Raw genomic sequence first — 13944 nt, forward strand, 5'->3', positions numbered from 1 at the left:
CATGGCTGCACGGGAGCCGGAATCTGAGGGGTCGGTCCGAGCTCCCATCAGTCAGACATTCCGAGAGGGACAAGTAGAGAAGAGGCTGGCTGGGAGTGTTACTGTCATTCAGTAGTAAAACCCACTCACTTGAGTCGAGAGGGTCAGAGACTGGAGGGTCACTACATCTTTCAGTTCCAAAGTAAACACCATTCTGATGGAGAGTATTTTAACACGGGCCCTTCTCATCCCACACGTTGAGGTGCGTGTTGTGCCAGTGCTGATTAACAATCAGGCTTCACTCGTACTGTAGAAGCCAAATGGCAAGTCTGATTGGTTGAGCGACAGTCAGCACACATACCTGCATATATTTACAGAGCCTTGGCAATGTTACTAGATGATGTACCAGCTTTCAAAGGGTTAGAGTCAATTTCGTTGATTTCCAATAGTTCGAAAAAACATTACAAAATGAATATGGAATAGTCATTGACAAAGCAATGGCATAATAATGATGTAGCCGAAGCCACATTTGCTGAAGAAAACCTGATTTAACCACATTCAGCTGTACGAAGATAATTAATAATCAATTCATCTTTTAAAGTGGAACTCTAAACTAGCTGCTTCTGATAATGAGCATCTCTACATTTACACACATTCCACTCACCAAGCCATTTCCAGGTACAATGGTCATTTACAATATTAACGATGTCTTGCAAGGGTTTTTAAATTATTGCTGAATGATGGAAGTTGCCTTCAGTTCCTGCCTTTGGTTTGGTGATGAAAAAAAATCAGCTTTAGCTTGAAGCTTAATGTATTGATACTGTATCACAAAACACTTTTATTGATTTATTGTCCCAACCACATTTATAAACATGACTCCAATTCTGGAAAATCCTCTGGAAGATCCAATTAAATTAGTTCCAGGGGATCCTGTGCAATAAATTTAAGCATGAGCTGTAACATTATGGTGAGGCGTCTCTCCAACATGCTTGGGTTTCGAGAAAAAAACTGAAAAGTTGGATGAATGAACTGGGAAAATGGGCACTGCGAGAGTCAGGGTAAATATGAACATTGATTTGAAAAGAGATTCCAACAGAGTAACTCAATCCCTTCTATTTCACTGAGCTTGCAATTGGCCAGGGGTGATAATAGTGGACAGATAAAGGAGCAGGTCATGCAGAATTTGAGCTCCCATGGTGATGAGAGTGTTGGTGCCAAGGTACATCTGGAATGGTAAATGTCATACTGCCAAAGACTCGTCAAAGACAAATTATAGCTTTATGGGTGACAAAGGAACTTTACAAATTGATATAGTAATATTCCAAAGAACTTGGAACTGTTTTCTTTTTTAATGTGTCTATTAAATGTGTAAAGATTCATTTATGAATAATTGCCTTTGAGTGAAAATGCAGATTCTGAGAAAAAAGGTTGGAAAACCGCTGAAGTCAAAGTGGAAATGGAAACACCACCATCAAGATTAAAGAACCATAAGCAGGCTAAACACATCCTAGCTTATAGTGAACTTTCAACAGGAAAGTTTGTGTCTGAGTTTAGAGGACCAATGCTGATCTAAAGGGCTGTGGGGTGGCTAGCTCTTGGGTCATCATTCCACATGGCGTGACACAGGGCGAGACAGAAGTTGTGGGGCAGCATGGACCATCCGTCTCTTCCTGCAGGCCATTTATGTCTCATCATGAATCTCATCATGCTGAATGAAGCTTCGTTCTCCTCAAATGACACTGCTGCACTCAGTCGAATGGAATCTTGTTTGCAGACATAGTGGTGGCCTAGCGGGTAAGGAAGTGGACTCTGAACTGAAGGGTTGCAGGTTCGAATCCGAACTGCCAAGGTGCCACTGAGGTCCCCTAGAGCCAGGTACTGTCCCCACATCTCTTTCACTAAAAACCAATAAATGTCAAATCTGCTGGTAATCTTGGTTAGTAGTCTTGCTATGTATTGACAACGATGAAACAATGCCACATGGATTAACCTCTGTAACAGTATGTTTTTTGTCTAACAGAGGTGCAAAGGAGTTGCACCACATCTTTTAGGCCTGTTCATAAATTAAACATAATCAAACGTCCATTGTGTATAAAATTCAACATTCAACTAACTGAAAAATCTTGCGCATTCTCACTTGTTTTTCAAGATGAGAGCCCTTCTCTCAGATGAAGGTAATGAGACCAGAGACATGACTACACTGCACCACACAGTCCAATTAGTCTTGCAGAATACAGTACCCCTGCTGACAGCACTTAATGAGTACAGGAAAAAGTTTTGACCACAATGAGGCCGGGTTTCCGTTCCTGTTCCCATGTTGAGTTTGCATCCATTATAGTACTGACTATAGTGTAAACCAAAGGTTGCTTTTCATCTAGAATAGACTTCTTCTGAACTGGATAAGCAGGCTTAGAAACTGGATCATTTGATGAATTTGTGCTAAGAGCTTCGTAAACAAGCTTCCTGTATGAGAATCCAGCGGAGACCCGAGGGTCTTCAGAGCATCCTGATGGGCAGAGCTACTATTCTAATTGAGAGAGATTGGAGGGTGATGTGGCGGGGCTTCAACACACAGAGCATTTTGCAGCAGGAGCTCCTCGTGGAGATTGAATCACAGCAGTAGAGAACAAATCCAAGACACAATCACCCACCCCTGGCATTTATGCCATAATCAGCTCACAGACATAAAGGTCCCCGATTATGATTTTTTTTGCTCTCTGAATGGCGATGCAGAAGGGCCAAAGCACACTTTACACCTATTGCCAATTCTAGCCACTGCAGGACCATAGAAATGCTAGGAGACCTATTAATAATGTTAAATAATCTCACAAAGTGACATAAAAGGCAACCTTTAAGCACAGATTAATACTGCATTAATCAGCTCAACAGTTGCAGACTGAGTAGAGGATCACTGAAAATCATGAGCTTGTTCCCGGCAACAACAAAAAAAAAACAGGAACTAGGAATTATGGGGAATGGAGAACATCTGTTAAAAACACATATCAGTGTAGTTTGTGTCTTACATTGGAAAGAATTCTTCCGCAACGTTCTAACTGATTATTGAACAGAGGAGTCCTGGGATCACCAAGCAAAAGTGAAAAGCTGGACTGAATGATGAACGAGTGACTGTCTGTAATATAACTGCGGTTGAAGCGGGACTGTGTCGTCACCTGCGTCCCCTGTGCTGTAGACATGGGCGGCAGGCATATGCTCCATAACGTCCCCCATGACTGCAGCAGGTGGTCTGCGCTCAAAGCTGCCGCATATACTTTAAATCTTTAAGTGCATTAGGAAGAGCGTCTCTTCCCATCTTTCTCTCTCCCATCTCTTACATATGTAAATCACACACTTTTCAGCATGTGCTCGATTTTTTCCCTTCCGTGAATCTGCTTCGTCCAAACCCTCTGGTGCTGTCACAAACTAAAAAAAGTTTGGGGAAAAAGCAGACAAGAATTTAAGCAGTAAGACTGCTTGTAACATTCCAGCTCAAATCCAAAAGCAGTATTTCTTATTCTTGCATAGGTCTAGCGGGTAAGGAAACAGACTCGTAATCGGAGGTTTGCCGGTTCAAAGCCCGAACCACCAAGGTGCCACTGAGGTGCCACTGAGCGAAGCACTGAATCATTGAAACTTTTCATTTCTATCTTTCTTCAATAAAATATATTCATTGTGAACACAGGATTCCTCCAATCTTACATGAAACATAGATGTGATTTGAGAAATAGATTTCAGATTATTTTAGCAGTAAAATTGCTGCATTGGGTTGTCTATTCTTCAAATCCTGTTATTACTGTTCTACACATAGGGTGCATCCAAAATGCAAAAGATTCGATGCTAAACATGCAAGGCACTTGTGAAACTTGTGAAACTCACATTGTTAATGCAGCAGAAACTCTCCAAGTTCTAATCAAGGTTCCATTATGCCTCTAATTACTCAGCACATACACAGTTACCGCTTTCAGAATGAAGCAGTGTAACTATGGGTAACTGCATTTGCTACAATCATTGTGTGACAATGATCTGCAGTGTCCCACAATTTTGGCACCTTCTGTTTTTTGCCTGACAAAGCATCTTAATAATGCAAAGGATACTGTAAGCAATGCAAAAAGAAAGAAACAGGTAGGGACACAGTGGTTAAAAACATCCTGGTCATTAAATCATTAAAAACTGGGAGGATGCAATGTGACCTGCATGACACCAGAAGTGACCCTGCTCAGCATTATGATACATTATGATTTTAACAGCTCTAGGGTATTCTTCACACACACTTTGCTCACTGACATGTGCACCAGAAGGCAGTGCAACTGTTTTGGGGATATTTTTTTAAATATTTGCACGCTATATGGATACTAATCATCTCAACACAAAGATCGAGGTGAACCGCTGCGCCCATGCAAATGCTGTGCCCCATGGCTAAAGCTGCAGTAGGCGGCGGAGGTAAGCAAAACTACGCACAAGCCTGCAGCACACGTTTCCACAGTTCTCAACAGAGCACTGCTTCAAATCTGCCCTTTCATCCCCCAGCCAATACTCCCACCCACCAGAGTTCAGACACACAAATACAGATACAGCAACGCAGGCGGAAGAAGCTCTTTACAACAAGAACAGCCAAGAATGCAGTACAGTCCACAAGACTCTAGCAACAATATTTTATATAGCACGCAGGCCACAGGGTATTAGTGTGTGTGTGCGTGTGTGTGAGTGCAGCCGAGGTCTTTATTCATGCATGGTAAAACAGGCCAGATCAGCAGCTGACGTCTTACCTCACGATAGGAGCAGTGACACACCGCACGCCCTGACGTTCTGAGTTAAAACCGCCGCGGCGATGGGGATCTGTGTGGCTGTTTATGCGTGTGTGGGTGGCTGGATCCGGTCCCAGTTGGATTAGGCAACGGACCACGACACACTGACCAACATCCCGAAGGAGCTGCATTTAACCAGATGTTGGACTCGAATGGCTCGTGCTGAGTTAGACTCTTAGGCAAAAACTAATTTGCCTGCATTGAGCATTTGAGAAGAAAGGGGGAAAAGCTTCGCATTATTTCACAAAGGACAGCCAATAACTAACACAATACGCAGTGCAGCATTTTATGTTGTGATGATATTATTTTTTACGAAATGGAAAATTGGACTGATTGTTTTTTTCTCTCCATGTATGCCCTTGTGTCCAGGAGCAGAGTAGCTGCCCTACATTCAACCAGATGCAAACAGAGTTAACAAATAAATAAAGTAAAAAAAAAGTTGCACAAAGTCTTTGTTTGTCATTTACATTTATTTCACCTAGTGCCCTTGGCGACTGTGGTCCAACAAGGGGGAGGAAAAAAATGACTGCTGCTTCCTGTCAACTCGCAATCAGCGTTAAAAAGGCGCGTGCACACAGATCAGCGAATTTAAGTTGCCAGAGGGGACGCGGCATCCTGTCCGGCGGCAAAGAGAAATATGTGAAGGGACGAGTGGCCCAGTTCTGCTTTTTAAAATTGCATGTGTGGCATGAGCATGCTCATCACGGCCGCGCGTCTCCGTGCCCTCGAACGTTACTGTGACGTTCACCGCTGCAACGTTCCAGGCAAAAGTCATCGACACACCACGTGTTAAAAACCTGATAGGCTTGGCGCGTAAAAATACACGTGAATTAAAAAAAACACAACATCCACCTCTCGTAGAATGTGAAAGGCCTCTCACCTGTGACTGGCAGCTCTAGGATCCGACGCAGGCCCGCATGACCCCACGGATTACACACCTCCAACTCGCAGCAAGGTACGGGGGCGCACGTGTGTGTGTATGTGTGTGTGTGTGTGTGAACACGCGAGCTCTGAAGTTGTCAGAAGAAAAGAAAGAGAGAGAACGGCTGTCGGCCCAGTCGACACGTAGCAGCGTCCTCTCGACTGGCAGACAGAAAGGGAGAGAGAGAGAGAGGGAGAACGAGGGAGACAGGGTGGGGGAGAAGGAAAAGAGGGAGCAAGAGAGAGAGAGTGTGTGTGTGTATGTGTGTGTGAGATGCACTGTGGTTGGTTCTGCCCCCTTTCTGCCTGTCTTTTTTTGTCCCTTGCTTGCTTCCTCCCTACCCCCCCCCTCCCAATCCCCTAGTCCCGTTTAATCCCTCCTCTCTCCCCCTCCTCCTCTGACCCAGGCTGCCGGGTCTCGGCTGAAGAACACTCACCGGGTCGGGGCTGGGACGGGGGGGGCTCTCTCAAGTGTTTGGTCTTCCCCACTTCCTCTGCCAGGAGAAAGTACCAACCTGATGGTACCTACAGGGCACACAGAGGAGGATGAACTTCACCAAATTTTTGAATATTTTAGGTAAAAAATGAACAGAATGAATTTGAATGTAAAATGAATGTTGCCCACTCTCATGCCCACACATGCGAACACTCGCTGACCCACACACACACTGATGCTCCGGGCTCAGCACTGACCCCCACACTGACACGCAGAGAGACGCACCCACAGCGCCGCTGACAAAACCTCAGTTTTTGTGCTGCACAGCAGCTGATGCCTAAAGAGCCAGATGGTTGTTTGTTATATAAAGCTGCCGCAGCAGAGAGGCGGCTTGCTCGGTAAATCCTGCCGAAACACGACCCCAGTGTCCACTCGCACACCCTCAAGCACATGATTATACAGTACGCACACAGACAACGCACACAATTTCACACGCAGCCACACACACATTAAGACTGAGCATAACCGTAAGATTCTGAAGCACATGTGCAGTGCAGGGATTATGGTGCATTCTGCATACAGTTGCCATACACCCTCCTCTCTCCAACACACACACACACACACACACACAGACACTAAGAATGTGTAGAGGGGTTAGGTGCATTGTTTGTCCAGTTGACCCCCGATCTAATCTCTACTGTAAAGAGTGGTAGTGGCCTAGTGGGTAACACACTCGCCTATGAACTAGATGACCCAGGTTCAAATCCCACTTACTACCACTGCGTCCCTGAGCAAGACACTTAATCCAGAGTTGCTCCGGGGGGGCTGTCCCTGAATGTACTGATTGTAAGTCGCTCTGGATGAGGGCGTCTGATAAATGCTCTAAATGTAAATGTAAATGTAGTAAATGAATTAGTTTTTGTGCGCATGAAACATTCGGAATATGTCAGAATATTCCGAATGTTCAGGGGTGTAAGGTGACAGAGAGGGGCAATGAGTGAGCAAGTGAGACATGCGTAAAAGACTTGAGTTTGGAGAAAAAGGCAGGTAGAACAAACAGAGAGTGGGGGGGATTGCTGGGGGAGGAGAATGAAAGCTTTAGTGGGGATGAGAGAGCAGGAGGGAGAGAGGGATGAACAGGGAACTCCCCGTGACTCAAAGCAAAAACTCCTCATTAGCAAATTAAGCCAATTAAATATTCATTCAGTTTAATGTTAGAGGAAGTCAAGTATAAGCTGCACAATAAATTGCCAGATGTAATAGCACATTTAACTGTATAAAACCACTAAGACCAATTAGCAGATGCTGTTTAATGACTGGGTTGTTTTTACTGAGTTATAAGGCGCCGCTGTCTACATTGCTGGTTCCTGGACTACCGAGGGTGAAAAGGTCAACATGTTTTACTCCTTGTGTTATTGTTGGGGTTTACAGTGAAATCCCATTATTAATGCAGATGAAGGTTCATGAAGCTCGCTCCCCATTCGCTACTTTACATGAACAGAATACACTGCATTGGCCTTTCCCTCATCACAAGAACATATTGACTTTTCCATTCTGTTGCTTTACAGACAAATAGGCATAAACTACTCAATAATAATAATACAACAATGTTCTTTGCACTTTAGTTATTGAAAAAAGTTAAGTTGTAATGGATTGACTTGTTTTGTTTATTGTCGTACATATTTTGGTCTTGTACACTCTTGATTGCACCATTGTCTATGTTTAAGTACATTGTCTTCTCATATGTGCACTATATGAGTTGTAAATGGTTCACTGGAGTTCACTTTGACAAGTAATTACAAGGGATTTGCTGATTTTGTGTTTTCACCGCAAATTAGGCAGCAAAACATGCAGCAATTTTGATATCCAGCACCACATTTATGTTTCCCAGCGCAGATCTTGCAGAGATTTATTCAGTCCTCATGCAGTGATTTGTGGTCTAGGACTGCTTCTCTGTGAAGAATGTTCCACCTCATTTACCAGCCTCAATATACAAGCGTCGGCTTTCTACTCGAATATGAATGTCAGAATGTTCCTAATACCTACATTTTAAATCAAACCTTTAATCAGACATTTATCAATATTAACTGTGGCATAATGGAAATGGATAATGGCCAGGGCTTTTGGCCCCATGCCTGCAACACATCAGTGCCAATATTGGAAAGTAAAGCATGACCTAATGAATAATATGGCTTGATATTGCTTAAGTACAACATACTGGCAGACGGTAAGGCATTTAGTGCAAGCATTGCACAAGAACTACAAAAAACCCATATAAGGGCAATATGAAGGCCATTATGGTGCCAGGTTGTCCCTGGAAAGTTGGTAGCATTTTGCAGATGAGTTGCAGATGTGAACATTTTGCCTTCTTCTTTCATTGATCTTGGTTACTGATGTTCCGTTTGAACACACAGAAGACACTGCAGAAAACAGCTTCAGTATAGCAATCAAACTGTCTAACAAGAACCCAGTAAAGAAAATGGCTGTGAAAGTTAGTAGAACTCAGGGACTTCACCAGATATCAACCCAGTTGAGTGATGACCACCATTAAGAGGTGAAATCTGGTTTTCCATCCAGCAATACTTTTTGAGACAACTGTTTTCTTTTTTTATGAATGCACATTTAATTTTCTGCAGTTGCCTCTGTCTCACTGAAGCAGAAGATCCTTTTTAAGAAGAGAAATGTCTGGTCAACCATAGCTAACAAATTGGCTGTCAGAACTCCAGAAACTTTTATGAGATGACATTCGAAAACAAAATTAATGGCATGCAGATACTGATGCAACGGCCCCAGGACGGCCGTGTCTTTCTGCCTGAGTGTTAGTGTTTGGAGTGGCATTTGAGGGGGTTGACAGCTGTCCCGTGCAAAGAGGGTGACCTATGCCAGGGACGTCTGACAGAGAGGATGTGTGGGGGTTTCAGTATAGTGGATGAAGAAAGTAATTCAGTCTCTGATTCCATGGCAAGCACAAACACAAGATCACATACAGACACACACACATAGGGTGGCAGTATCCTGGTGGCTAAGACACTCGCCTATGAACTAGAAGACCACAAAGTCACAGGTTCAAACCCATCTTAATATAATTGTGTCCCTGAGCAAGACACTTAACCCTGAGTGTCTCCAGGGGCACTGTCCCTGTTACTACTGATTGTAAGTCGACCTGGATAAGGGTGTCTGCCAATTGATTTAATAAATGAACAAATAAATGACCCCCATGTTGCTCCCATGTTCAAGTGCCTCAGCAGCCATGTGTCTCCATTTAAAAGATACATCATCTGATTTGGCACTAGAAACCCCTTTATGCACGGACTGTACACAAACGCAGACATACGTGGTAAAGAAACAGATTACATTTTGCAGCACTCTCTTTCCTGTTGTTCTTTGTTGAAATGCACCAAGTGTGTGAACTGGAGAACAAGAGAAGGTCAGTAAAAATAGCATTAGTGTTTAGCATTAAGAGTTAAAGAGAAAAGCAGCCAAGCTACCGTGGTTAAATTGTTCCCCATCATTACGTGTTGGTAATAAAATTGTTCTACAATTCCATCTGGTTCAAAGGTGACTGCTAAATACGTAATTTAATGTGATTGATATATCTTTATTTCCTGTTTTTCAGTGCTTGTTATTTATTCTCCGAACAGAAGGAGTGTAATTGAATTGAAGTCAGGCAGGATTTATTGAGCACAAGATTACTCTACACAGAAGATTTAGTTAACTGCAAACCTGAGGCAGGACATTACGAAACTAAAAAGGCACATCATCCATGCAGGTCAAAAATTAACAAAAGTATGCCAGTGTGTGTTACACTGTACACGAGGGGTGGAAGGGTTGACCTGAACCAGAACACCATAAAATCCCTGGGACTTCCTTAATAATGGTTTGTCAGAAACTTGTGGGTAACACACTCGTCTATAAACCAGAAAGCCACAAAGTTCCAGGTTCAAACCCCACTTACTACCATTGTGTCCCTGAACAAGACACTTAACCCTCAGTGTCTCTAGGGGGACTGTCCCTGTAACTACTGAGGTAACTACTGCAACTACTCTAAATAAGGGCATCTGATAATGCTGGAAAATTAAATGCATGAATTTCCACTCTCCACTACTCAATTTGTCTCATCCCTACTCACCTTCTTCAGGTCAATGAGTGAACGTATCCCAAAGCTCATACAGCCCAGAAGCTTCCTGTGGAAACAATATAAACACACACAGAATCAGCAATACATATATGCACACACAGTCAATGGTCAGTCAATAATTGTCATTTGAAAATATTTAATACAATTCTTATAGGACTAATGTAAAACATTCATTGTTCTTTTACATAGGGCCCAGTATGAATTACTCAGCATATGATTCTGATGTACATTTTATGAAAGGGGACATAATAATACATAATGCATGTGACAGGAGTCAAAATGAAGCCAAGTCACATTCAAACATAGACAGGCAACATTCAAAGTAGGTCATAACACACACAGGGTTACACAAGTAGGGCCCAATGAAATCCATGTTTTCCCGCTATAAATGTATTTATTCACCTAAAAACTGTGATTATCGAGTGGATGGTAAAAAAGGAAAAAATACAGTGTGACAAATCACACTTAATCACTGTTCAACAAAGTACTTTTACTCTTTGTATTTGTAACCATTTACATGTAAATAATATGTGAAAGTGAAGTGATTGTGATACACTGCAGAACAGCACACACAACGAAATGTGTCCTCTGCTTTTAACCATCACCCCTGGAGTGGGCAGCCACGACAGGCACCGGGGGAGCAGTGTGTGGGGACGGGGCTTTGCTGAGTGGCACCTTGGTGTCCCTGAGCAAGACACTTAACCCTAAGTTTCTCCAGGGGGACTGTCCCTGCAACTACTGATTGTAAGTCGCTCTGGATAAGGGCATCTGATAAATGCCGTAAAATGTAAATGTAAATGTAAAATGATTACAGGGCTGCTTCCTTAACCGCAAGGCCACTGCTGCCCCAGACTGTGGGATTTTGCAGATTTCATACAAAGACCTATCTCACAATATTACACATTCTTCCATTTCTCTAATAAAAGAGCTTTACATTTAAAACAATCAAATATCAAATAACTAAACATTGGGAAGACCTGGAATACAACCAGGTTGTGCATTATGAGCTGGAACCATGTTAATAAAACCCCGTTTTGAATCAGCTGATTTGTTTGCATGACCAAGAGTTTGCTGAACTTCGTGGAGTTTGCCGAGTTTGCGCAGAACCGATCAGGCAAGTGGTCCAGATTCGACACTGACAGCCTCTTCGCCAGAGCTGACCCCGTGTTTACATTGTGTTCACATCCCGCCTCAACCTGAAACACGTGTAGCGGGCTGCAGCAGCCAGAAACACGAATTATACACAATTCCGCATTTTACAATGTATTCAATTTTATTCGTTGAACTCCGCGATTCCGTCTGCGTTTTCTGCATCGCAGAAATCATTGAGCCCTATTAGCTAGTATGGCAGCCTATACTAGTAGACCCTTATACTTGAACCAGAACATACTAGAATAACTAAAGCTGGATAGCAACACATACACACACAAACACACTCAGAGCAGAACGTGACTGGCCTTTCCACCAGGTGTGGCCATAGTTCAAATGTATTTACACGCAGTGCCATCTGTCAAATGCCATGACACCATATCAAACACTTCCAGCAAGGCGGGGGGTCTGTGATACACACCACGGTGCTGAACCCCCCCCTCAACACACACACATGCACACATCCTCCACGCCCGGCCAGGGGAATAACAGGATGTCCTGTCTGATTAGTCCACTGGGTGCTGGCCTCTTGTCAGGGTTATGCTCATATAGCACCTACACAAATATGACAAATTGTGCTTTTCCTCGGGCTTTCACGGTATTGGCTGATTTACAGGTGCAGTAGCTGAAGAGCTTCCCATCATCTACTAACACAGTGTTGCACTGTCTGACCACAGTATGTGCCGGCTGTATAAAATCAAGTACCGCAGCCTTTTATTGTTTTATGATCCTTGGCAACGGACAGGAGACAGACACAGGGTACGGGCTGCACGGCATTCATTGTTAAAGATCGGTGAGAGTTTGAAAGCAGAAGGGAGTCGGTGTGAATAGCTGCCTCTCGGCACAATGTGCAGGATGAGCAGAATAACAACACGCACTGATGAGATTCCCTGCCTCGCCTCACCCCACCAGTGTTCTGCAGAAATGAATGGATATGAGAAATCGGTACAAAACAGGAGGGTTGTCCTCAAAAATCACTTGTGGGCACAGAAAGTTTTGCCGTTGCTAACACTGACATGGAAACTTGCGTGAACTTGTATGTTTGCTCTGTGCTTGGTTTTTGTCCCTCAGTCCAATTGGCATATGGAGTAGATAAGCAAGCAGCCATAATGTCACGACTACGGACTTACGGGGGAAGGAAGCGCAGAGGTCTGACATACTGGGAAGGGGGTTTTATTATTATTCATAAACAATAAAGAAACACAAATAAAGACTGGCGCGGTGGCCGAAAACAATTTAACTTAAATTACGAACATAAACTAACCCGTAGGCGTGTGGCGATTGCCAGAACTCAAAACACATAACACTAAACAAGGTCAAGTTCGTGCATAGAGTTCACGAAAATGCCAGCGACCCCGAACGGGCGGAAACTTCCGGCATTTATGGGGTGGCAGGATTAAATTCCGGTGTGGAGCCCAGCTGCAGGCAATCCTGACAGAGCCCCCCCTCCAAGGGCTACGTCCTCGGAGCCCCAACAGTACCATCAGTGGAGGCGGCGGGGCGGACGGCGGCAACCACAGGGCTCCTGCCCTGCTGTATCCTCCCCTTGGAGGACCCGGTCCCTCGGGCTGGCTCCCCGGCGTGGTCAGGCGTGGCGGCCCCGGTCCCTCGGGCTGGCTCCCCGGCGTGGTCAGGCGTGGCGGCCCCGGTCCCTCGGGCTGGCTCCCCGGCGTGGTCAGGCGTGGCGGCCCCGGTCCCTCGGGCTGGCTCCCCGGCGTGGTCAGGCGTGGCGGCCCCGGTGCCTCGGGCTGGCTCCCCGGCGTGGTCCCGCTTGGCGGCCCCGGACCCTCGGCCTGGCTCCCCGGCGTGGTCCCGCTTGGCGGCCCCGGACCCTCGGCCTGGCTCCCCGGCGTGGTCCCGCTTGGCGGCCCGGACCCTCGGCCTGGCTCCCCGGCGTGGTCCCGCTTGGCGGCCCCGGACCCTCGGCCTGGCTCCCCGGCGTGGTCCCGCATGGCGGCCCCGGACTCCCGTACCTGCACACAATAATCAGGGCCGATCCATCTGGGAACGTGTGGGCCCTGTCTCCACATGTCCCCTCTGACACGTCTTGTGTCACCCCCTGCACCGCGCAGGGAGATTGTCCCAGAGCCTCCGGCGACTGTTCCAGGCACCCCAGGCTGGTGCCTTCTGGGACTATGCAGCCCCTCTCGCTGCACGGCCCTGGTGCCAAGGGGGGGGCATTGCCAGACCATCCGGCTAGCCCCTTCTGCGTCCGTTGGGACAAGCAGGCCCTCTTCCTGCCTGTCCCAGCTGGGTCCTCATGCCTACCCGGGGGCTCTATGGCGCTCCACCCCTCTGGAGGCAGACGCAGGCCCATGCCTGGCCCGCCCTCCTCACTGGCTACCGGAGGACCCAGCTCCATCGCTTCCCCACCTCCCCTCCCCTCAGGAGGAGTCCCCAACCCGAACTGCACCCCCCCAAAAAATTCTTTGGGGGAGCACCCCCCCCGGCTGGACTTAGGGGTACCTTGGGGCTTGTCCACCTCGCCTTGGACCAGCACATTCGGGTCAGGAACCTCC

General features: G+C 45.7%; 1 protein-coding gene across 4 annotated transcripts in view; it reads right to left on the reverse strand.

Moving 5' to 3' along the window:
- rgs3a (regulator of G protein signaling 3a) overlaps positions 1-13944 on the reverse strand; it is a 118467-nt gene that overhangs the window by 91841 nt on the left and 12682 nt on the right. For 3 of the 4 annotated variants that reach the window (XM_028970977.1, XM_028970978.1, XM_028970980.1), the window contains exons 6-7: positions 10268-10322; positions 6140-6227 (exon numbers count right to left, since the gene is read on the reverse strand). In XM_028970977.1, the coding sequence (XP_028826810.1) occupies positions 6140-6227; positions 10268-10322 (143 nt within the window). Of the gene's footprint in view, positions 1-5661; positions 5967-6139; positions 6228-10267; positions 10323-13944 lie in introns of those variants that run through there. The other variant, XM_028970981.1, reaches the window with a different exon arrangement.

Source organism: Denticeps clupeoides, chromosome 3 (genome assembly GCF_900700375.1).
Source record: "Denticeps clupeoides chromosome 3, fDenClu1.1, whole genome shotgun sequence".
Lineage (NCBI taxonomy): Eukaryota > Metazoa > Chordata > Actinopteri > Clupeiformes > Denticipitidae > Denticeps > Denticeps clupeoides.